General features: G+C 37.3%; 1 protein-coding gene across 7 annotated transcripts in view; it reads left to right on the top strand.

The window, feature by feature from the left end:
* Window positions 1-26,856, top strand: part of Sol1 (CUB domain-containing protein Sol1) — a 659,765-nt gene that overhangs the window by 308,524 nt on the left and 324,385 nt on the right. For all 7 annotated transcript variants that reach the window (XM_087358459.1, XM_087358461.1, XM_087358462.1 and 4 more), the window contains one exon: window positions 15,681-15,763. In XM_087358459.1, the coding sequence (XP_087214585.1) occupies window positions 15,740-15,763 (24 nt within the window). In that variant the 5' untranslated portion in view covers window positions 15,681-15,739. The remainder of the gene's footprint in view (window positions 1-15,680; window positions 15,764-26,856) is intronic.

Below are 26,856 nucleotides of genomic sequence, written 5' to 3' on the forward strand. Positions count from 1 at the left end.
CAGCGCAACAACCCAGAAGACAAAAATCTTCATACTCATCGCCCTGATGATGGAGGCAACAAGGACCTCTGAAACGTTGGTAAACATCAACCAGACTACACAACGCAACAACCCAGAAGACAGAAAGCTTCATACTCCCCGCTGTGAAAACCTCAAATCTTACAGGTCGTATGTACGTTTGCCATTGGAGTGCGATACTTGACACACGTGCACTTTTCTTGTTTTATTCAGTAAGTAGACATTTCTTCATAAATCAGTATAACAGTTTCCTCTGTTCGCGGAAATAACAAGGGCGAAGAAAACTTCCCGACATTCCACAACATTGATTGTTGTCGTCGTTTCTTTGTTATTTCCTTGTTAGTGCAAGTTGTTATGCAAACTTACGCGTTGCAGTTGCGGTGCTTGTGGGGCCTTTGTCTCTGCCCTGCGTGTGTGAACCTGATTGTTGTCTTGCATTAGGGAGATTCTAATTCAAATTGCAGAGAGGTGACCTATTGTGCAAGTTAGCAGGGCGGGAGGGACGGCAGAGTATCCTGGGTTTTCACCTATCTGTGATAAATATAGATTAGCAAATTCAGACAGAGACAATTATTTACCCATTATTTCATACCTGTCTCAACCACCGGAAACATCACACCACTTGTAATTGAACATTAATTAATTTTAAGTGTGATATGAGGTTTTCTAGGCGGAAAGTCGGAAGAGAGGTGATTCATCACCCTGATGATGGAGGCAGCAAAGATCTTTGAAACGTTGGTAAACTTCTACTGGAGTGCACAGTGCTTAATTCCACTAATTAATTTTAATTGTTGATCAAATTACTGACGACAATTTTTTATTGTACTGTATTAACAACGGTGTTACAATTATTGTGAACGATCACTAGTTCATGCCTTGATATGAAGTTTACGTGGGAACTTTGCTACATGTTTTATATACATTAATATTGTGTTTGGAGTTGTAAATTGCTTGACGTATAATTGATATACACGAACTTTCGGGTAATGCCCATTGAATTTGACTATTGAATTAAACTTTACCAAGAGTCTGGAAAATATAGGGCGCACCTAATATCGCCTGTGTTGTTGGTCTAATTTCATTTCCCTTCGTAAGGACACATTACCACGACGTCAGTGTGACCTTCTCCGTGTGTTTCCTAATCGACTTCTGAATCGACAATGGATTTTCTCGAAATTTCATCCGTATCCATCCACCCTCATTCTTGTAAATTTGATGCCGTACAGTTGGTAATAAGAATATGGTGGACACACGAACGTGTTAGTTGGAACGACGTTATCACAGCCTAATATATTTATTTTTATATCCTTGGTTTATTAAACGACTGTTTCAGTAGCTCTGATTATATACGCTAGAAATGTATGGTTAATGAAAATATATTTACAGGGACACGCGAATACGAAGGTAAAATGCTAACCACTCGACCGCGACTTTTGATTAGAAGATAATAAGTCCAAGGCGAATCCCGCACCACGAGTTTGCACTAGTAAATGAGCCTGGAAGTTTTAAATTGAAAATTAATATTATATGTATCGTTATATCCTAGGATAAAGTTTTAAGATATTGTAATAACTCATGTTTGAATGAAGATATCCCATGTCAGTGAACTGCAGTTCTTCCGTTTATATGCAATGGTGAAAAGAGGTTTGTACTTTGTTGCTGAAGAGAGACAATACGACGTATGGAACGTATTGGAAATTGTCAGCATGTGAAAGTCATGTGGTACTGGCACGGACTGACTGGCTGATCGGTGATTGATTGATTGATGGAGCTCCCGAAGTCCTCGATCCGACAGCCAATCCCCTGAATTCAAGACAAATGGGATACAACGAAGCTTACCCGTTCAATAATAGAACAGAAAGTCTCATCAATTAGCTGACATTTTAGTAGTTTCATTAAGTTAGGTATTGAAATTTTGGAATTTATAAATTGTTTAATTAATCAATTAATTGAGCGACTGCTATAGGTTGTTTTTTCCGTCTTCCAGGGTACTGCGTTTACTACTCTTTCAGAACTTCCATAATTGCATCTCTTTGTTAATTTCTTAGTTTGTCGCACATTATCATTTTTTCTGATGAACATCATCTGTAAGTCAATCGTTTGTTTAACAAAGTATAGACTTGTATCTTGGATGTTTGTTTTGTAGTAGTTCTACCTCTTACATGAAAGACTAGCTTTATTCTTTTCCGTGGAAGTAGTGGAGAGTGTTTATTAAGTAATTCGAGTTGCTATTTAATAATTGGGTTACATAGTACGTTTAATCGTAACACAGAACTCAGTGTTTGAGTATAATAACGATAAGCGAGGAATATTTACTGCAACGTTTGAACGTCCTTTGAAAACTGTGCACGATACTACTGCGGTCACCCATGTTAACAATATGGATTTGCTTCGTCACCAGCTACTTTAAATAGCAAAGTTCTGCTGCGATGTTGAATAAAATTCGGTAATACAATTACTCAGTCGGCCATTTCCACATTCTTTACTCTTCACTTTATTCCTAATGTGATTTGGCCTTTGAAGGTTGTCTATAATGTTTGCCGTATAGGTTACGTCTCGCTCATATCATGTTTTTAAATACCATTATAATTTATTCTAATATTTTAAAACATATCTTATATGCAGAGACATATAACGATTTCTGTCAAATTTTGTCAAGTTAAAATAACCGTCTGTCATGATATAATGTATTTTCTGGATTTTAAGACGCCGTCGATTGTGAGATTTATCCTTGATTTATTAATAGTAATACATTTTTAGGATAAAAGACGCTATCCATTCTATATTCTCTGTGGTTCATGTACCCTTTTTCATTAATAACTTAAAACGCGGGTTAAAATCGACTGTAGGCAAAATGGAGCGTTGCCACCCATACTTGAATGATTTTAATTAAACGCCAGATATATTGTGTTGTCTCTATGAAGTTAACGGATGAACTGTCTGTGGGCAAGCACGTAGTCTATTGAAGATCGGACAGATTACAGGCAATTAACTGCCATAATATGATCATTTTATGAGGACAATGGCTCTGACTAGAGACACACAACACATTGTATACAAGCTTTATTCTTATCTTCTTCTATAGTGAATTTTAGCTTAAGTTTTAACTTAATAGTGGCACAAAGTACTGAAATACTTGGACGGGAAATTCAACACATTGAAGATGGAACGATTTAGAGGAATTCAACGGAAGTATTGTAAACGTGTCACAAGAAATTGTTATTTCAGTTTAAAGCGCATATGTTTTGTGAGGTTAAGTAAGAAAATATTTAAGATATTACGTCAAATTATCAGGTACACTGTGTTCAGTTACAAAATTGAACGCAACTGTCACTACCCAGCTCCCGACAGGAACTGCTATAATATAAGTAAGCTGACTTTATTGTTTGCGTAGAGCGATACTTCTCTCGTATCGTGAAAACCTAATTGCGCTTAGTGGTGAGTCATGCAGTCCGAGCTGGGAGCCTGGAAATGAGAGTTGCGTTCAAATTTTTGGTGAAAGCATTCTATTTGAAAACATGGCTGGGGTGGGGCAGAAAATAAAAACAAATTCCTGCTCTAAACTGTGACGTGTAATGAAGAAAGTAATAAAGAAATGGAGCACGGATGTGATAAAGCAGAAAGAAACAACAATGACTGATTATGTTCCTCTGGGCTGATTCTTATATTACATTTAACAAGTTCTGATAGGACTGTGATTATGAAGCTGACACGCACGGAATCAGCGTTAGAAACCCTTGATCTGGTTTCACTTCTGGATAGTGTACCAATCTAATTACGATATTATGTAATTTACAGTGTACGTATTTAGGGGCATACTTGGAAAGTAGACTACAAATATCATTAGCCATGTATGATTTGGAATAAAATAAGATATAACGCGGAAGAAAACGCATTAAATATTCACACATTGGCAAGTTCTTCACCGCATTTGCTTTACTTCTTCGTTTGCCTAAATCTCCATGCGACTGATTTTCCTTTCCTGGTTTCTTTTCTTTTGATCAGCATCTTCATTGGTCTTCCTCTTCAGTTGGAGGTAGTCTGACCATTTGCCACTAACCCGCTTCTCCTGCCCGCATTCAAGCCAGTTCAGTATTGATCCCGGTACCATCATTACCACTCTCACAGAGGCTTACTCAATCTCCATTTTGTCCCCTGTCGCTTTTCCAATACATCTCATCGTCACATCGATTTCCATTCTTATTTTCCTGTGTCGTTGGATCTGTTCCATCCAGTTCCTGATGCAGCTCAGTCTTGATATGGCCGAATATTTAAGACAGTACTAGAATATTTTATTTGTGTTCAGCCTCTAATTTTGGTAAGATTAACGTCGTGTTAGAAACTGCAAAGTCTCACGTTGTAGCTGGCACATATAACTTACAGACCAAAACGGTTAAGACTAAATAGATTGGGAAACCTTCAGTGTGTGAGGATGCCAAAGGTCCCTTACGGAGTGTAGAGCCACGCAGTACGTCTTTGCGCGTTACTTGACGAATACCAAGATACGCGTTTGTCTTAAGGCTGGATAAAAGAAAATATGCGACAGTTGGTGGAATGAAACGCGTTCTAGGTGCTGATAATGAATGTGGCCGGTCGCGAATTATCACAGCAAGAAAAAACAATTCGTCCCTCTTAAAAATATCGATTTGTTAATCCTGTCCAGAGAAGTAATCAATGTTTCCTCTAAGAGTCATATGAAATTCATAAATACACACTGTGGACAAAATGCAGAGTTGTAGAATGTGGTACGTATAATAACGATGAAACCTCTCGTTATTGGGGTAAGTTCTTTTTATCCTGGATATCTCGCGTTGCGTTCACCGTAGGCCTGTAGACAGGAAATTTAGACTCGTTATATTAGTAGGTTCAGGTTTTGAAGAGACGCTGTGCATCAGTTCCTGTCTGTGCGATTATACGGTTAGAGTATAATTTTCGGGTATTGATTTGTCATGATGGGTGCTTATGATAGGTAATTTTAGTGTGGATGTGCTTGTGACATTTTGCCTAAAGCTGGTTTCCATGCCCGTCTCTTCACTAGTTTTGTTGTAAACGACACGGGGTTGGTTTAGATGTGGGTTATGACTATAACAGCTTTTTTCAACCTATGGTACGCGTACTACTGGTGGTACGCGAACTAAGTAAGATAATATTAACATAATTAAGTTTTCTCTGAATGCATTTGGTTAGTGGTACATTTAATGTGTTAAATTAGAATTAGTAGTACGCCCGCGAAAAGGGTGAGAACCCCTGGACTAGAAGGTAAGGGAGAACTGTTAGCGGAACTAAACCGTGGACTCCACATCTGCAGGGCCATTCATAATAAGTTTTACCCTCTCGGAAGAGTTGATGAGTCATTATAAAAACTTTCTTAATTGAAATATATATGTGTGTGTGTGTTACTTTCTCTTAAGGCTCTTTGTTTGAATAGTTTATCTCTGTTTAAAGCATGTTCCACACTGCCATAGAATTATTAGAGACTGCAAACCCTCAAGATACTGCCTTGCAGCAAATATACGTGACATTAGTTGTTATAAAGATCCTCGTAATTCATGAGAATTATCGAAAATAATTAATTCTGGAAAACTTCCATGATTCCTTACATTTGTCGAAACTATTTTTTTCCGGCTAAGTACAGCTTCAAGCTCTCCGACGTTGTCTATTAATTCTCATTTACCGGTGAGTTCCGTTTTTCTACATTCTTCCTAGTAAGTGCTGTAATTCCATAGAGCTGAGTCCTTGAAAGGCTAATAGTCGCTCAACTGGTGAAGAAGTTTTCACTTCTTACTGGACTCGGATGTTCGTACCGTGCTCTCAGGAACTGACCTCTAGTCCCTGTCCCGAGCCAGCTTAAACTATGTTCTATTCATTTGGGATTTGTTTTAATATAACCCACTTAATATCCAATATAATAGACATTTATATAAAATAAAAGACAGTTTACATCGATGGGCTATAAAAACTTGGATACGGTAGCATATTGAAGACAAGTGGCGTTTGTAAAAAATAATGAGCTTATGGCAGCCATGTCAATGAAGCGCTCATTCAAATTTTCTGTTTCATCCTCAACAGCATATGAAATTAATAATTAAAGGACCGACAGCAAATCGAAAACGAGACTAGACAACTTCTCTTGAACCTCCATGGTAAATAAGCGTAATTTTACTGATTGCCTGCACAGTTCTGTTACGAGGTCTGTACAACTGATTGAATTATTTACAAACAAACAGTTGGTGGCATGGGAAATACTCAACTGATATCGCCCCACCCAATCCTCCAGTAAACAAGTTTTGCCTACCTCTGTGCACATGTTTGGTAGACGCTGTTTAAATGTTCACGCGCTCTATGGGTAGCAATAAGGTATTTTTGAAAGGTTACTGCAAAAACAAATTATAAAAAAACGAGGCTTATAAATAGCAACTTATAGAAGAGCTGTGAGATGTGATGCCTGGTTTATCAAATTAGAAGCAGTGGAAAACTGTGTGGTGGAGAAGTATATAAAATCTGCAGTCCGAGGAAAGAAGCAGCTTTGAATTTATCTTACATAAAAATTATAAGTAACATTAACTAAATTTTCGAAGAATATTAGTTAAAGACAGATGAGTTAATTTATTAATGAAAAACTTACTAGTGCAACACTGCAAATGACAGGTAAGAAGAGTTGATGGCACAAGATTGGCTTAATTAACAGCTGTTTTGAAAATGGCGTGGGAAACGAAACATGTTGGGCGGGTCTGTTAAAAAGTAATTAGCTCTTAATTGGACAGTAATTTTAAGATTTAAACTGACAAATTAGTGTAAATAAATGTTTACGTGATTGTGTCTCTGTGTGTACGTTCGTGGCTTTGTTAAGTTCTGTTTCACCTTCGTTCTCGTTATAGGTTGGTGAGTCATGTAATTGTATTTCCCATTGCGCTGATTGTGGTTAAACAAGCGTTACAGTAAAGAATTTTCTGGAAACCAAATGAATGATAGCTATGTTTATGTATCAAGCGGATATTCGGGGTGGCACTGTTCATAATAATTATAATCGTGTTATTATTATCGTAATTATCTTGCCATTGCATTACTAAGCAGGCCCACATGAAGTCACTAACCAAAACTTCACGTTTTTCATAAGCTTGGTTTTAGTAAGATTGATAATGCTGATGTCACTTCTTCCAAACCAATATCGATTGACCGATCGTGTCATGCTACATACGTTACTGGTAACAGCTCTTCCATCATCGCTTAATATGTCATGTAACATGACTGCACCCTGCTTCGTGATATAACTAATCTTGACTTATACGTTTAAAAGTATTCTTAAGGTGTTGAACAAAACTTATTAGGTTTAAGGAACTGTCATTTATTTTGTAGCCAATAAAATTGGTTTTTGACAAGTTTCTTATTTTTACTCCTCATGTGTCAGTGAAAATAGTACTAGAAAGGATTATTGTCTATAGAAATGTAACGATGAGTTTCATAATCTCGCTGCCAAGAGTATTATGCAGTTCAAAATGTAACCTATTCTAAAATCATTTTGTTTTATTGAGGTACCTCGTGGCTATCCTCAGGGTTTGTAGGTGAATGTGAAAATAATATTTGAGACAGGCTGCGCGTATTTCTCTAAAGTCTCTGCTACTCTGCTTTCTTGACCATGATCTCGTGACATTTGGTGCGACTGAAACAGCGTTGTTAAATAACCGATTAACTAATCAATAATTTAACAACTGTCGTAATGTTTTCTCCCTTTTAAAGGTTTTTAACCTGACACCTTGATCCCTTCACCTGAACATGGAAATAAAACTATTTTCCGATATGTTGCGGTTTTAATATATAAAGGCGATGGACGAAACCAAAAATTTCATTAGTCACACACTTCAGAATTTCTCGCATGCATATCTTAGTGTTATTGTTGACAGATGTAAACAGTACGAAGCTGAGTTGATTTCGAATTAGATATTATTCATACCAAGATTCGTGGAAATTTGTCAGTTACTTTAATTGTTATTGGGGGACACACGCCGACTTTCGAACTTTAAACTTTTTTTTCTCTAGAAAGGGTAGCGGACATAAACGAAAAATACTTCTCTTCTCATATGAGATTGTAATTATATTAATTTTGGGAATAATTGAACTATTTACAATGTAAAAAAACTACCTGCTTGTATGAAATATCCGTATAATAATAATTAAATTAACACGAAGGCACAAAAATGTATTCTGTCGTTCTTTTTATGATCTTTAAGAAATTGTTGTACTCTTTGAGAACAGTTACATAAAGAACCACGAGATCAGTTGTGTGACGTAATTATGGAATATAGTGTAAAAGTTGCCAATTGAATTACAATTTGATCTTTATTTTGTTACAGCCACCTGACTCTTTTAATAGTTTTAACGTCATGTACTGAAGAGTGCAGTCACATAAGAGTTACAAAATATTTGTTGACTTCGTTTGTTTATGTGTTACCCAACAAAAGAAATGCGATTTAATGTAAAAATAAGATAATTCAGAAACAGGGACCATATATATAAAACAAACCCAGAGGAATTCAGACCAAAGGAAGGTTATGTAAAGGCTTGTAATGAAAACGCAGTTTTTTGTCTGGGAGGAAGGAAAATTTCTGGCCTATAACGAGAAAGATCGGAAGCTACTACTTTCGATTTCTGCTCCAAAACAAGACATTGGGTACCGAAATAAAAATTATTTACAGGGCTCTAGTTACTGAGGACTGAAACATGGAAAGCTCCAGTCGTTACTCTGTGATCTCTTTGTTCGCAGAATGTGGGCCGACATGTTGTACTGGCAGGTACTTCGCCCTTAGCACCATTATCGGAAGCTGTTCTTCGAAAGAACGGAGATGGGAAAATATATGAAGGCATGAAATTCTCTGTTTGCAAAAGCTGAAACTTCTAATCCTGTTCGAGACGTTAACTACGCATTTACGAGCTGGTATTAGGTTCATTGATCTCGATTTGTTTACGTTACGGAGAAAGTTTGGTGATGTGGCGCCTGGAGCTGGGTTTTTGTCGAACACTCTCTGAAAGATTCATATACGTAATGTCGTTTCAACGGACTGGACAACCTTCCTCCCGGTAAAATGTTTTGTTTAACGACTCTGTCAGTAGCTGTGACGAATGGTGATTAATTCGTAATGATAAGATAACAAATATATAATTAATTGCAAATGATTTGTAATCGACCGGTTAGTATGTACCATGTCAGACGGGTTTAAGTTTCAGCATCTAGACGTATATTTTACGAAATTTAAGAGACAGAGAGATGTCAGTGAGGTGGCAAGCGCGGCTCTGCAAAACATAGGCTAATTTAGCGATGGCAGAGAAACTCGTGTTGCAATGCACACGCTGCTTGTATACATTCTGCTTAATAAACGCGATGCTCTGTATTTAAATCGACTGCTTAAAAATATCCAACATGGCTCGTGGTAGGTTAGAACCAAAATTATTTCATTGGAGTGTGGCGTGTTACATGAATATAAGTAAGATCTAAGATTTTGACGGCTTTAAGTCTGAAGATGGCTGTCTTGATTGTTGTGTCGTGTAGTCTGGTAGAAGTTTACCGACGTTTCAGAAGTTCTTGCTGCCCTGATGATAGAAACATTAAGCACCTTTGTAACGTCGCTGACATTATGACAACCCACTTCGTTTTTCTCTATCCCCGGATTAACTCCAAGCAGTGGACCCAAAAGAGTTGACACAATTTTTCCTCATGACATAAGCAAAGTCAGTTACCAAAACGTGCTTCTAACCAAAAATTATGACGACGTAAAATGTCCAAGCTTTTTATCAGATTAGTAACACTCATTCTTCACTAAACTTCTGTTTTTTATGTTCCTGTCATTATTCTCACAGACAATTTGTAACCTAATTTTTCAATCTGTTTTATATAACGTCACACAGACAAATTAACTATCAAAAGAGTTTAGTCATAATATCTATCGCTAAAGCAGGATATTGTTTTGTTGTTATCGATGTTCACCATGAATATAAACAGGCCTGTCTGTATGCATTTGTATTCCGAGTACATTAAAACCACAGTTTCTTGCGCCTACCGCTTCTGAAATGAAGAGCTAAACGAATTTACAGAAATGGATACACCATTTGCCATTCGTATGCAATAAGGCAAACTACAAGGAGGAGAAGGAAAAGCACGCGTCTGACATTTAAATTGAATCCTGGTATGAGATCGGAACGAATTTAGCGCTCTGTACTTTTTACACAGAGATTTTCACTGAATTAATGTCGTACGCATTCACCGCTGCATGTTTAAATGTTAACATTTCATTTTGGTAAGCGTATACTTCTCATGCAGTCAGTGTTTTAATTACACGAGAATTTTCGAAAATTAGAGAGTACTAAAATACGCCTGTGCAAAGAACATTTATGACATTATGCTAATTCCCCTCTTTTATTTTATGGTGACGTCATATTGGTACTATCTGTGTGATAATGCACATTGTACATTGTACGTAGTGACAGAAACAAGGTTAAAGAAGTTTTCGAACGTGTATTTTAACTATTTTATCGACAGAAATCTAGAATAACAAGGACGAATACGGACGAATTATAATTCTCTGTTAGGGACAGATTACATTTTGGGAGACATCAGAAGCCAGTGGTCGTGACAGCTGTCGGTGCTTGAAAGGATTTATGTAGGTGGACGTCTACCTGACATTAGAGTGCACAGCGACATCTATCACGCCCTTATTCTATACTAATCTACTTTTAGGGTAATTTGTTAATATATATTCTTAAGGCTGTTTCACACTGTGGGGCAGGTATCAGTCCGAATACGATGTAGCATGCACCAAGGAGACTCCGAATGTCCCGGTCCTTCTTTTGTTAAGTTCCTCTGTTCGGTTCCACATACAGCTCAGAGCAAGGCACGTGGTTTTATGCGCACGCGGGACCGCCATACGTCCAACACTATTAAAATTAATGTCAAAACACATTAGTCTAGGCCAGTCATGATCGCTTTACCATCATCCCTAAAGTGCTTGATGTTAGTTGTTGTAACTGCTGTGATTCCTGTATACAGGTTGTTTCTAAAAGATGTATACACAGCCATTACATACGTCAGCATTGTTTATAAATCGTTTTTGGGACAGCCAGTATTCTGATTGATGTAGATGCTGCCGTTATGAGATATTTTTTCCTGGTAATAATGCCAGATATATAAATAATAACATTCCTCATTATGTATTGTCCTAAATTTGGAATCGTCTTATGCACTAAGTAGAATATGTGAACCGTAAATCCTTAAATGCTACCTGACGCTTAACAGCTGCTGTGCATTACTTAACTCCCACCGTAACTATTTCTAATTCAGACTCATATTTGGTGTACGTAATTAGCGTGGAAATTTAATACAGTAATGTGTGATGGGATAACATGACCATAATTACAATAACTACAAAATCGCTAGGATTAACTCCACACTATTCGCCATTTGCAACAGGTGCCATAACGTAATCACTGGTAACAAGCTGCAATCCAAACACAGGCTTTTGGCAAGGATTTGAATGAATATTACGTTATATATATGCATACGTACATACATACGTGCACATATATAGTCTTGTATGGCAAATAGAACCCGAAACTTATATTTTTAATTGAAAATTCTGCGTTGCCTTATGTTCTGAGTCGTCGTGTACGCCAGCATATGCGGTATTATGGGTTGTGTATGCTTATCAGAATTAAAACATTGATAATAATATTAAATAGGATCAACCAGTTGATCATTTCAATGGTAATGTGTTGTGTTTTCTTTGGAGTAAGAACTGAATCTCTGAGCATTATTTACAGTCCACGACTGTAATCTTGTGACTTGCGGGGTGAGGAAGTGGGGTGAAGGAGGAAAGCGTCTTCCTTTAACTCTACGGAATTCCTGCATTCCTTGGAAGTCTCAAGATTACAGTCGCGCACTATAGACGGGCTTCGGTTTCAAGGTCATAATGAACATGTTGTACTCCTTGCGCAGACACATTCGATGGTGAAATGACATTTCGTATCACAGCCAGAGCAAAACTTCACTTGCTTTGTTTAGAGCCGACGTCCATATTGGAGTGTCCAACGGAACTGGACAGTCGAATGAATGGACAAGACCGTGTATGCGTTTGTCTGCTCGAGTTAAATTGGTTGTCCAGAATTGTCACTTTCGGTTAGACAGAACTGTCAGGTCATAATTTTAAGTGTTATCGAATAGTTTTTTCAGCCAATGTTCTGAAATATCAGCAATGTACAATCTTCAACTAATGCCACATTTGTGATTTACTACATTATAGTAACTTTCACGCATCATGTAGAGCCTGTTATTGTTCTGCTTTAAAATGGAACCTTGACTTCGGAATATCACGTTATTTTTTACCGTGCGTAATGAAGTTATTTATTATGTTTATTTGATTAACAGAGTTCGATTTGTCGTCTGCGATGAGAAAATCTAAGTACCTTCATTGCAGTACTGGTCACTACGTATCGCGTGAGCATTTGATTCGGAGAATAGAATGATGTTAAAGTCATGAAACTTCTCTAACACACTTCCTTGTTTTAGGATACAGCATCTTTTAACATACTTAGGAAGCAGATGTTTCAACCAGATCCTGCAATATTGAAAATATTACCTCAGATTATTTGATCCTCAAATTGTAATTTTTATATTCACATTCAAGGAATGAAACTTGAATCTAAGTAAAAGTTTAGGTTATCATCAGATAAATTTCTGGAATATTGTACCGTATAGTCTCTTAGAAGTTGAGCGACTTTAAAGAGGTGAATACTGCCTCAGACATCATTGTCATCTTGATGATTGAGGCAGTAAACTCCTCTTAAACGTCGGTTAACTTAAAGACATCAAAGCAAAATATCCCAGAAGGTTGTCATCTTCGATATTTGAAACCATTAATTGATCTTTGACTGCTACCAATTCAAGTTTGTTAATTTAAGAAGTATAATATTTGGGCTTTACCTCAGTAGGAGGATGTGACTCGTGATATTACATGTTATATCCAGTCGATATGTCCTTAATGAACAGTTCGAAATTAGCAAAGATTGCTTCCAGCGATTACAGTATGTGGTCAAATATAACTACGTTCTGTACATGGAATGAGAATGCTTAGCCTTCGATCTGTCGATATGATAACCGTCGACCACTTCACCTCAATTTAATATTCCAGGTCAGGCTGCCCAGATAACACACGATGCGCTACATTACAGTGTTGCCGTATTAACCGACGTTAATTAATATTCCACACAATACTCTTTTTGAACTTAAAAACGGCGTTTAGTTTGTAGGGGAATTTGATGCGAGTCCATAAACTCGTGAATTTGGGACTCTGGTCGCGTGAAAACGCTCATAGTTTTTGGTACTGAGCCTGTGTGGGTCTGTTTCGGTTCTAATTGTGAACTTGCAGCTAAGTGAAGGGAGCGTTAAAATTTTAAGGTATCTTTCCGATATGTGCCTCTAAGGATTCGGGAAATGCACTTCTAGTCGTGATGGTCTGTTCCTAACACGAATAGGGATCACAACCTCTGCACCTTGACTTACGACTTGTAATACATGCTTATTAGGTGTTCTTTACGCTTTAGTGTAAGCGAAGAACACATGGACCCCTCCATGTGTCACGCTTCGACGAAAGAACCAGAAGAATTGACGTATGTAAAAGATCTATTGGGTGTAGTTTGTAGAACATGAATGCATGTTTGTTTATAATTATGAAGCCAGTTGACGAAGAATTGCTCAATACTTATGCGCAGAGGATTATACCCCCTTACTATCGAATATGAGATATAAATCCTGAGTCGTGTCACGCCAGTAGTGAACACACTTGAGGGATGTATCGAAAATTCTGAAAATCCGTTCCTTTCCAAACTGTGACTGACATTTCAGATACCTTCATTTCGTCTGAATGCATCATTCTTCGTGAAGTGACATGCTCAATAATGGATCTTATTGCTTTTTTCTTCCCTGTAAGGAATATTATTTCCTATCAAGTTTACATGACAGCAGTTTCTAGTCTCTGGTTCATAAATACACTGTATCAAATTCTGTACACAGACGAATATATCACATACCCAGGATAAAATGTTGAATAATAATAACTACGTTCATCATGCTTTTTGGCTGTTGATAAAGTCTTACAGGCTGCAACATTGGGTGACTGAACGTGGTAGCATTTGTGAATACTGACATACGAGGTTTATTATTCCTTGCTTCGTTAAATCTAGAATTTGTGAAAACAGGTGGAGCTGTTTTTGTTCTAGAATAATAAGTGTTTTTAATTCTTATTTGTCTCGTTCACCAAGAAGACAAGGAGAGTCTGTGTTGCATTTTGGTGAGTGGTTAAACTTCACATAGCATATGGTGTGGTTCTTATCAAGATAGGGACTAAGCAGTCGATGTATTATTGTGCTTACTGTAGTGGACTTCTGATATTAACATGCTAATGGCATCCTATAAATTTGGTGGAGATATAAGACATGTATTGCTTTCGTTAGTAATATTTTTGTTGGAAAATTGTCTTGAACTGAATGTGATAAATATTTTAATATCTTACACTTAATAGGTGTTGGAATGTAGTACAAAGCAAATTCAGCCATGAAATGAATCGTTGAATTTGAGGTTATCTATTCTTCTTATTTAATTTTTTGACTGCTTTTGGTTTCAAATTTGAAAATTATGGTGTATTTAACTATATTTGTTGATTCTTTGGTGACGAGGTCCATTGTACTCAGTCTAGTTACGTACACTAGAATTTGTAATTGGTATTGTTGACATAATGTGCAATGGTGGTATATTCGGAATTTATGCATAATGCAGAGTTGAAATTTCCTGAGGTTCCGAATTTACTAAATATTAAGCATCGCTTGGAGTTGATTTCGTATAACCAACAAAAATATTTGAAATACTTTATTCTGAATCTCTGTTACGCGGTTTGGTGAAATGTTGTTTCGACACCTCCGGTGTCATTGTATTTTAATTACAACTTTACGATAATTAATTTACAAATAACATGTTACTGTTTTCAGAGGTGGATTTGTGTACAGTCTCTTTTAAGAGGGACAAGTGTCTCATCGCTGAAAGTTCGTACAAATTACATTCGAATTTACATATTTTATTCCACAATGTGGTTTTAACAAAATGCATCAAATAAACGCTCTGTTGTGTGAATCTGACGTGGTGGCTTGTTCTTGAATTCTTGACAAGTTATGGCTTCAGGTAAAAAACTTATTAAGGCCAGGTGTGAATGCCACATCACGTTTAAAATTACGCTGGATGTGGTCGAATAAAGTTTCTTAAAACAAATTGAATTTTATAAAAACTGAATAAAACAAGTAATCAGATCCAGCTAAGTTAACGCTACAATTATTTTTCAGAGTACAATACTACTTCACTTACTACTAATGGAAAACATCAGTTTAAATTCAACGATGGATGATTTATATTTTGCGTCGTTATCCTTCACCCCTATCCTACTTCACTTTATATTTTTCGTTCCTTTAACGTATTTTCTTCTTTCTATCGTATTCATTTTCCACACCGTTAAACTTAGAGCAGTGCAAAGCGAAATGATTCACTCATTTCTTACAGACGTTGTCTCATACGCGCGCACACAAAACTAATTTTTTATGATTCTTAACACGATATTGTTTTTCATTTTCAGGCTGTAACTTGAAGCAGTGGTGCATCATGGGAGATTTCTCCATACGATGACGTCACACAATGTGCGGGGATAATGTGATGGAGGTAAGATACAAATCAGAAGCTTTATTCAGAATTTGCGGGGCTTCAGAAACACTCTCGTCAGCCAGACATGAATAGAGATGGCGGAGAAAAGTTGCGAGTACGAGATGGCCGCGTCTAAGTGAATTATTAGAACGTTTCGGAGCTAAAACTATTTATTATCACGTGTAAAATGATGTGCGGTTTGGGTTTCCATTCATCATGTATGCATTATTTATTATTATTTATGTATTCATTATTTGCGAATTATTTATTGCTTATAGTGTATTCTAGAACGATATTTATGGGATTATTTTAGAGGGGGGGTTTTATTTTAATTCTTTGCTTTGAGGTATTATTTGCGTATAAGAATCTTATAGTCCCATTTGTGTCTGTATGTCGCGTTTTTTTATTATATTGTTACCACATTGGTCTTGGTACGAAATTTATAGAAGCCATCGTATTCCTGTTTACTCAGTTTAGATAAGTTTAAAATTCTCTTATTCTGGCTATTACGTAAATAATTCGTTTAAATAGGCAATAGCCATTCGATAATCTTGACCAATTTTTCTGTAAATTGTAGAGGTACAGTGACTATTTTGCCACGTACGCAACACGACGGAAGTTGGTAGATTGCAGAGAATACTACAGGACCTTAACAGGTTTACTTAGCCGTTGTAAAAGTTTTTCGAAATTACTGGTCAATGTGTAAAGATTTTATTAGCCACATCGAATCTATTGTTGCAAAAATGGATATCCATACAGTCATTCCCTTGTGATATGAAGTTTTATGTCAAATTACACAAATTTATAAAATTTGTATAGCTGTGTTTGCTTTGGCTTGTGAGCAGAGAATTTCCTTCTAACACGTAGCTTTTGTAATAATGAAGTTCAAAAGTTTGTTTTGTTAAAAATAAAACTGACACGCAGCTTTTATGTTGTTAAGAGGATTTAGAAATTTACAGGCAAATTTCTCTCTTATCTGCGTTGCAGGACGTAATTAAGCTCTGCTGTGATTCTGATTAGTCTCTTAGTTTCGCATACTATAAGTCAAAAACCGGTTCCATCGTATTTTTCTTCACGTAATTTACCGAAAAAGGAGAAGGAAAATTATTTTCTATGTTCGGTGTCAAAACTCTGGAAACTGGTGGGACTAATGAGGCTAGATCCTTGGACGAGAGCAGCTGTTTAAGAAATTCATCCCCATTTCAAATCTTCTTGTCGTGGTTTAACTTTTGAGGTGGGTATTTTTAAGGGCGGATCTTTCTCTTCGATAGTTTTCAAAATGATAGTTTTTTTTTCCAAACCAGTGAACCGACTGTGATTTATTTCTTCGTGCTGTATAAGTGGTGTCCCGGGAATCGCCCGATTACTTGGCCTTTTCCATTTCGGAGGATGGTGTATAATGTTTTGCAACCTACCGTGTCCTTGTAGTATAGTGTTTTTTGTTATAATTGGCGCCTGAAATGCATCGGCAGCCGACCAGCGTTGTTGCATGTTCGTACCGACTTTGCGTAGTTCATCAACCTAACTTTCTTTGCTGATGGAGAAGCAAGGCTTGACTTTGCTTGCTAAGCTGGCGAATTAATAGTCAGTGTTCACAGATACTTGCTACGTTACATGGAAATAACTTAACAAAAGAATTCGCACTCACTGGATATCAACGTTCTTCAGTATTATATTTGTACCATTGTGTGTCTTGTTTCCTTGAGTTCCCTCCAATTTCCTTCTTTACGTATTTCCATGTTAAGAAACTAACCTAACCCAACTTAAGCTAACCTAACATAACCTAACGTAACCTAACCTAAAATAACTCTACCTAATCTAACCGAACAAATCTAACCTAACCTGCCCTAACTTCACCTAACGGATTGCAAAGTACCAAAATTAACCGAGCCTTCCGTAACATAACGGAAGCGTGCCGAAGCGTGACTAAGCGTGACTAAAAGTTACCAGCTTTGACGGCGTGACGAGAGTTCACGATAAGTGCCGAAACGTGGCGATGAGCGCCCAAGCGTGACAAAGTTTGACAATGCGTGACTATATATGACCTACTGTAACGGCGTGACGAGATGTGACCAAAAGTGTCGAAGAGCGACAGAGATTTACAAAACGTTAACTAATTTAAGGAAATGTGATTGGGCAATCTTTAGTCGCCAATTTTTCTAAAAAAACATTATAAGAATTGAAAACTGAATGTATAAAATGTGTCGTTTTACTAATCTGCGACAGTGTATATTAGGGACAAAATTTTGTCTGTCCGTATTTTCTTTACTTTGTCCTAGTAGGCGGAAGAGGTTGGCCCAGCGCGTAGCTACCAGCCAGGCTGTGCTTGCGAAGCCCATTAAAATGTAAATTTGAGGGTGTAGAAGAGCGAGGAGAAGGGTGTGTGCATTATCAAGGGATGAGGAACTAAGAGAAAGGGTGACTTGTTCGTGTATAAGGGTGGGTGATCGGGGGTTGAAATGTCCGGAGCGCTGCCGTTCTTTCCAACAGTGCTCATCCATCCTCCGAACATAACACTACACTCCTTCCGAAAACTCGGGTTCAGTTGACCAAAAGTAATGAGCTCGTCGCTAAGCATCGTCTGTCTAGAGCAGTGACTTGTGATCCCCAAGGGCACCGCAACGAAACTTTGTTTACAGGAGTGTATTTTTGAAACTATTTCCCACCTCTTTAATAGTTTCAGTACTGAAGCGTCCTGATGGCATTCATTAACACCTAGGTTTTCCCTGCTTTATACGCAGGAAAAGATAACTTTTTCAAGTGCCATATTCTTCGTTATTTACGGAAATAGTTGTGATTGCAAGGACCTTCTCAAAATGGTCATTTATACTTTTATTTAGTAATTACCAGTAAATCCCGGTCATATCACGAAAAGTGTTTGGATTGTTTACTACTTAAGCTCATAAAATCTGTGCCCGACTCAGGCGTATAAACCGTGATTAATTTTTCTTGGGGTGGGGGGTGGGGAGAGGTTGTAGGTCATGGTGAAATGTAGTAACATAAATTCGGGAAACTATTTAAATTCTTCAATTAGAAAAACTCTCTTTATGCCATATTATTTCTAAAACATTAAGTTCTAGGAAATTTGTGACAGGGTTTTTGCAGTGCTTACATAATGAAGCCTATTTATTTAAGGGTTCAACCAAAATTATAGTGTTTGTAATTTTCCACAAGCGTTAGTGTCAGTAAATAATCTTCCCCAACCCATAGAATATATTGTTATTGTGCCTTTACTTATAGAGGAATACATCCCTTTGATAATTTAATGTCTCATCCTGCAAATACAAATTCGAAATTCGTTGGACGGAATTCTGTTTTATCATATTATATTCACATTACATGTGTACGGCGGCCTTAATGCGTATATGCCTAAGCCGGAGGGAAATCGTACATAACGGCTTATTTAATGCGCTTGTGTGAGATCGCAAAATATTTAAACGGTTAAATTGTAGTGCACAGAAACGTACGTAAATACACATGAACTATCTTTCAGGTGTGTTAATATCCACAGTAAGCTTTGTTCATATAGGTTATTCAAAAATTTATCAATATTTTAATGTATGGCTGTTATAACAGAGAGTGATGAAAATTGTAATAGTATTAATGTTAATATACATGAATATTACTGAATATTTGAGGTAATATCTGTATTAATAGACATATTTTGCCTTATAGCTACGCTATAGAACATGTAAATCAAAATGTTGCTTGAAACAGGTTTTGTCTCTTGTACCGCTACGTGTGCCCAATCTAGAATAAGAGGCTCAAATTCTATTAGATCTAATCTTTTAACTATTTCCATGGAGCAGAGTCCTTCTTGAGAGGCTAATAGGCTCTGCGCTAGTCAATAAATCCCCCAGTTTTTTAAAACCCAAAGGTTCATTTTCGTGTTCACAATAGGTTACAGATGTAATCTCTTGCACTATCAAATTTAAGACCTGCGTGGAAGAATTAGATAATGACATTTTAGGAAAAAGATATTTTCGTTGAATTGACCTCTCATATTGTCCTTTATTGAATAATTTACATGCTATACGCTGATAATTTTTATTTATTACGTTATAGATGTTAAACATGCACATTCTTGAAGATTTCTGTCTTCTGGGTTGTTGCGCCGTGTAGTTTGGTAGGTGTTTACCAACGTTTCAGAGGTCATACTGCCTCCGTCACCAGGCAGTGTGACCTCTGAAATGTTGATAACCATCGACCAGACTACACAGCGCAACAAGCCGGAAGACAGAAATCTTCATACTCACCGCTGTGAAAACCTCAAATCTTACATGCACCTTCTCCCTTTCTTAGTGCAAGAACTGGATTATAACCGGAAATACCCGGTTCTTGCAGTCATTTCTGTGTATTAAGCAAAATGCAGGAAGGAAGACAACTAAAGAGATGGTTGTTGTCTCCTTGATGATGTCATTCGAACATTCGCCCAGAAAAACCGATGAAAATTACGAACTTCCCCTATCAGAACGACAGGTTTTTCTCCCGAGTAATTTCCGAACAGAAATCTGATACGACGAACTAGCCTGGGCGGCAATGAAAGAGAAGTTATGTAAAGTCAGTGCCTCTCTAATGGAAATCGCCCTAGTGTAGAGAGGGGCCCATTAAAACAGTGGAGAGATAAAATGCAAAGGTAAGGATATTCCCACCTCTAACTCGTGATAAAAGCTTTGGTATAAATGAGGAAACTACCAGATACGTACTGAATGCGGCAACGCTGAACGGGGTGTGGGCGTGAAGGAAACTGGCCACTGTTCATGTCAGATACCGAACATTGAACGACCAGTCACTGCTGTGAGTGGAATATCTTGGCTGCCACATAGACGAAAACACACATGGGACTAGCAAATTTTAAACAGTGCTGGAGTGATTTTGTTGTTAACAACGTAGCAGCCCCTGAATGAGCGCAGTCCGGCAGTTAAGGATGAAGCTATGTGTCCAAAAAAAAAAAAGGACAGAGCCAATCAGGAGGCCGCTGATAATCTGGTGTACGCAACTAATATCCACCCTGAAAATTTGCTTCCGCGGTGCCGTGGACAGGATCTGTCCTCATTGAATTTTGTTCCAGTTTGGTAATACTGACAAATTAAAAATTAAATCCGTAGCGTAACAGCTGCAGAGAGCCAAAGCCGACTAGCTTGACTGCTGGTCTCACGTTCACATGCCTAAGCAGAGGTGAACGATCATCCAACCAGATATAGGGTGACGTGTGGTCAGCACGACGAACCCCCAGGAATTGCTAGTTTTCATGACCGGAATACGCTACCCATTGTACCTCCCCAATTTCCTCACGTTGCTGGGTTGGCACCGATAACATACACTGGTCGAAAGCTCATGAGAAACTTTCTTCTCCCCCGAGACTCGAACCAGCGCGCATTCCGTATCGCCGGTCCGAAGCATGATGCCCCAGACCGCGCGGCTACGGCGCGGGACACAATACTGACAGATACTGAAAAAAATGTACATACAGATTTCACAAGGCGAAATTGGTCAGTACTTTCGTTATGAAAAGAAGACACATTTCCTTCTTTTCTGCCACCATCCCATATCACACTTTTCTCATTCCTACTACTGCTACAAAACGTGGTCCAGGATAGACATGCCGGACACAATTCTGAAGCGCAATCAGATACAGATCAAATACTTTTGGCGTATCGAGTTAATGGGGGCGGGTTTTAGGTTCATTAGCAGTAGCAGTGCTTCGGTAACGAATCTGAAACAGGAGATACGAAACGAGGGTATGCATTGTTTAATGAGGGGTGTCGGGAAATGTAAAACTGCGCAGCCTTTGTGCCCAAAGCTTAATGCGGTAACGTTAACACGCTGCAAGCAGCTGTATCAACGTTACATTGCTTCGGAAACGTGAATTTCGACAGCAGTAGCCATGTATGATCTGGTTTCTCCCCCACCAGACCCATAGCTTGCAATGGAGATATGTTAAAAAATAGGTATTTTTTAATGGTTCTATGTTCCGATTCGATTCTCTGTGATTTATATTAAGTCCATTATTTTTCGTCACGCTATGCAGTTGTGCGATGAAATTGTGTATCACCACGCACTGTCGGTTTCGAGAAATGGGATTGCTGTGATTCCGTAGAACTGAAAGGCTGTCTTGTTTTTATTTGTGTTATTTTTGACTCAAACGCAGATATCAAGTTAACACTTGTTTAGATTGTTCAGAGTGTAATTTATTTCTGTATTTTGATGATTCCTGAAGAGTGCAACAGATCTGAGTTGGTAGCTAGCGAATTAAGAAGAGCTCTTTTGCATTTGGGGGATGCGTGTTTATCTCGGCAGGTATGTAACAGTTAAAAAATGAGGCAGCGGTGCCTCCAGAAGCACTATCATTAGATAATGGAAGTTAATCTTGAAGTACGAAAAATATAATAATAGTAATGGTCAGAAGGTTAAGTGATAATATTAAGGTTGGTTTTAAAAAATTAGGATGGCGGTGTGTGGATTGATTTTAACTGAATGTGGATAAGGAATAGTGAGCGCTGAAATCAATCTTAGAATTTCATAAAACGCGAGTAATTTATTGACTTCTTAAAGTATTATTAGCTTCTCAAGGAGGACTTTGTTTGGTTCTGTTATGTCTGCGGGTTTCATCATTTGCGAAACAAAAATTCTTACGCCTTCTCCCGTCACGAAATGTTTCTTTTTCCTAAGAAGTAAGAAGATGGCTGTCTTCTGGGACGTTGCGCCGTGCATTCTCGTAGAAATTGACCTGCGTTTCAGAGGCCCTTACAGGTAGCGTCATCAGGGCCCTGATGTTGATATGGACTTGATGTTGGCAGAAGAGATTGGATTGTAGAACGTTTGAAACTATGTATCCCCGGTGAATTTGCCTGGAATCACTTATGAAATGTACGAATTGGTATTATCCAGTCGCTGGTTCGGCTTTTGTACCTTGGAATTTCCGAACACAAAGCACATGCGCTAAGAACTGGACCCCGACGTCTAGTCACATTTCTTTATAGATAATCCACATTTTCAGACGATTTCTCGGTGATTGTCATTCTTATTTCGCGTTTATTAAAATATTACTGAGAGGTAGGGTTATTAAATCCAACGTATTCGGAGTTACAGCGAGAGTTTCAAATGTTGCACCGAGGATCGATCGTATTTCCCCCGATTCTTTCATAGCATCTCTGTTTTCTTTCACAGTAGATAAAGCTGAGTGTTCTTTAATTATGTACTCTTTTAGTACATTGCTACTCTGGCTTTCAGCTGTCAAAATGAATTAAATCTTTCTTTCCATTCAACCCGCTAAAAAGGAAAAATGGAACAGTGGGATTAAAAATTACTGGAACACTTTTAAGCTGTAAATTTCCAGACCATCGGATACAAACTGGGATAGTCCCGAGACCATTGTCTACTGAATCTGTTTTATAAAGATAGGAGTTAATACTTAATTCCATAGCTTACGTATGCATATTAAACTGTACTTAGTATGGCGACAAAGTTTTACACTGTACTTTCTCATTGTCCAAAATTAAACAACGGCATTTTCAATGCGCTTCATTTTAACTTTTAAAATTTTATTTGGAGATGTCCTTTATTTGAATATGTACTGTAAGCGTATGGTTGAATGTACGGTCACATGAATGCTACTAAATTAGATAAATATGATTTGTGATTGACCAACTTTAACTGATTGCTTTTAAAGTTAATTGAAAACAAAAACAATTAAAATATTAATTATTGTCAATAGTTATAAAATGCATTTTGCTGGGGATACTGGGGATGATCGGGTCGAATACTGACCGCCATCTTAATTTATGCTTCTGTTATTTATATGAATGATTGTCAGCTTGATTGGTTGGTTAGTAATTACGTCAACTGCTGATGTTTTTGGAGTAGTGTGGTTTTGTGTGTATGTGTGTAGTTTAGCAAGTTTTAATTATTTTATTTTCTGTTTCAACGGAGACAGGTGGTGAAAAGTTAAAAAAAGAGCTTGGGGGAAAGTTTATACTCTGATCGTATTAGTAAACCTAAAGATTTGGTTTTATTAAAAGAAAAATGTAATGACTATAGGCTTAAATGCTTTTCATTCAGAAGAAATTCTGATACCATTAACGCCCATTGCCTTATTTAAAGAACTGACATTTTTAATCAATTCAAACAAAATTTAATCACGTTCTTTATATTTGGGAGTTTTCTACTTTTAACATAATTTTACAACGCTGGAATACAATTAATTTTATTTTGGTCTGATTGTTTAAGTAAACTGAGATAGTGAAGTTATTCAGCCCTGAATATTCATACTTACACGCAGTATGTAGGATCATATTCAAGTCTAATTCATGTGCTGTTCTTATTAATGTTTTCAGCAAGTTGAAGCTGAAAAGATTGGTTTTTAAACCGAAGGGTTTGAATGACACGAAATCAACTTTCTTGCTTTGGGACTCATGAATCTTGCATTAAGTTCCTATGTTATATTTTTTAGCTATTATTTATAATTAACGTGACAAAATCGATATGACATTAATCTGTTTATAAGCACGAAGGATATCATTAATTAATTATCTTTTTGGTTGGTCATAACGGCTGTGCAACATGGCCTCATATGTTGAAAAACGTGAATTTCTAATTGAAACCCAAGAGACGAAAGGAAAATATATGAATCTGCTTGTGAGGACCTGTGCTCGGATTGGAGAATGTAATACAAAGGGGAACTCCGAGTTAAACTGAGGGGGGTGCGGAAAGTGATGGGGTGAGACTGGGGAGGTTGAAACGAGGAACGCATATACAGTAGTCCATTGCTTAGATGAAGGGAACCACTTTTGAAAAAATAGCTTTGAAGACGAAAACAAACACAGAAATATAATGAGAACAATGCTTGTATGCAAATTGGAACTGGTCATAGCGAAGAATATTTAAAGTCTGAATGTTTGTGACGATACTGTACTTTTAAATAACAGACTTCTTGGAAATGATCCATTATTCTGCTTTGTTGGGCCCAATCGATAGTCTTAGGGACTAACAAAGTTTGCATATTCGGAATTGATGTAACAAATAAAAATTGCATTCAGCTGGAAAACAAGAGCACATTAAATTCGGAGAATTCTTGCCAACATGTAGTTCAGAATCTTTTGTCTTCCTGTCTGCCATCTAAAAACGTACGATCGTAAAATCTGTTAAATCTTTTATTGTCGTTAAGGAAAGAGCACAGATAAGGGTGTTTGAGAACAGGATTCTTAAGAGAATATTTGAACCTGAGAGGGTGGGTACAGAGAAGCATCATAATTTGTAGCTTCATCAAATGCTAATAGGATGACCAAATCGAAGATAATAAAATGAATGGGCATGAAGGATGGGGAGATGAAAAATGCTTACACAATTTCGGTTGGAAATCCTGAAGTGGATGGTAGACACGACCTTCGCAAGGCCTGTACCTACAACAGATAGACAGAAACAGAATCGCGGACGTACATCCATGTTTTGAGCCAGGGCAGACATGCAAGCCTATAGCTCCCTGTCTGAAACCATCAGGAACGTTTTCAGTGCCTTAACTGTAGAGTTACAGAAACCATTAAATTATCTCACTCCCGTTGATCCGCTGAAACCAGCCGACGTTCCAGATTGGTAACGAGCATTTTGTGGTCTTAAGGTAGGTAAGTAATAGCTATTTACATATTGCAACTGGAATAACAATGTAAATACATAAGGTTAGTTCAGAAAATAATAAACACAAGAAAATGTTGTTTTGTTAGTCTAATACTCAGACTAATTATTCGCTTCTTTTACTATAATTTTAGAGAAGATAACCGCAAATAGTTCTGGAAAACTGTATAAATGCTGCTCAAAAACAAACTCGTTATTCACATTAGGTCCACTGCGTGAATCAGTAATCGCCAAAAGATTAAATGCCATTCAATAACAGACACGCCGTCTTATTTACTTAAAATTGCCACATATAATGAAGCCTGTTCCGATTTCACATATTATCATTCTACCTTCTCCGCCGTCTTTCCTTGTATTTGTGTGCTTTTCGTTATATTTTAAAATATGTCTCGGCATATTTTCCTACGGCTTCCAATGAAAATTGTTTGTTGCCTGTCTTCATCGATGCACAATTTAAAATACGGCCACTGAAACGTTTACTGTTGCGTCGGGTTCCTCATTCAATTGTACACAAAGTCAGTGGGACGTCCAGGTTCCCACTCATTTCTGTTCGTTCCATATGCAATCATTCTGTATTATTCATGGCTGTTTGAAGCATTGCAGGGCACTGTGCTTTCGTTTGAATACGCTGTGACTCAAACCGTAATTTTAAACACGTGCGAAGTAAATGTCGACTTCCTTTTACCGTCGAGCAAATTTCACTGTTAAATTAATGACGTAGCAAACGTATGCCGATCAGTTGCTAACAGATTCGTATTTCGTAGTCATACAGAGCTATGAATCTTCTTCAAAACTGCATACTTCGTAAACAAGACACATAGTAAAGTAGACATTTGAATATATTTGGAACCGAATACATTAGGCGCTGTAGGCTAGTTGAATTTTTTATGTTAATATTTATTCTCTTTGTGTGAAATGTAAGTCATATTAAATTTCAGTTACCTGAAAATTTTACATTTAATTTGAAAGTTTTGGTCTTTACACAGGATTTAGGTAGGCTTCTTGTAATATCTGACCAGTTCTTGTTGTCAAGTGACGTATGATATATAAATTTCATACGGTCTGTATGTTGTTATTTTGTGTGCTATGTAGAAATTATCGTTTTTTTTGTATGTCGCCATTAAGAGGTACATTAGCATAGGTGAGGGCGAATATAAACATACTTTGTGTACATGTTAGTGGGTTGTAATTAGTTTCGGAGACAGTAATAGAGTATCGGTAAATTAAATTTTATTCTAAATTTCCATTGTAGTTGGGCTACTGCCTGTCATAAGTACTAAAACTTCACCAAATAAATATTTCAGTATTCCTTGAGGAAGTAAGTTTGTGCAAAATCAATAGAAATAGACGGGGTTTCAGAGTAAGATGAAAACGTATGAAATGGATATTAAGAAAATTCATGGAAATATTGAGGTGAATCATAAGAGCACATGCACATGCATACGTAAAGACTGAGGACATGTTAAAAAATACATTATTTT

The sequence above is a fragment of the Zootermopsis nevadensis genome, unplaced genomic scaffold (assembly GCF_977971745.1).
Source record: "Zootermopsis nevadensis isolate Lab colony 2312 unplaced genomic scaffold, Znev_1.0 Znev_ptg000030l, whole genome shotgun sequence".
Taxonomy (NCBI): domain Eukaryota; kingdom Metazoa; phylum Arthropoda; class Insecta; order Blattodea; family Termopsidae; genus Zootermopsis; species Zootermopsis nevadensis.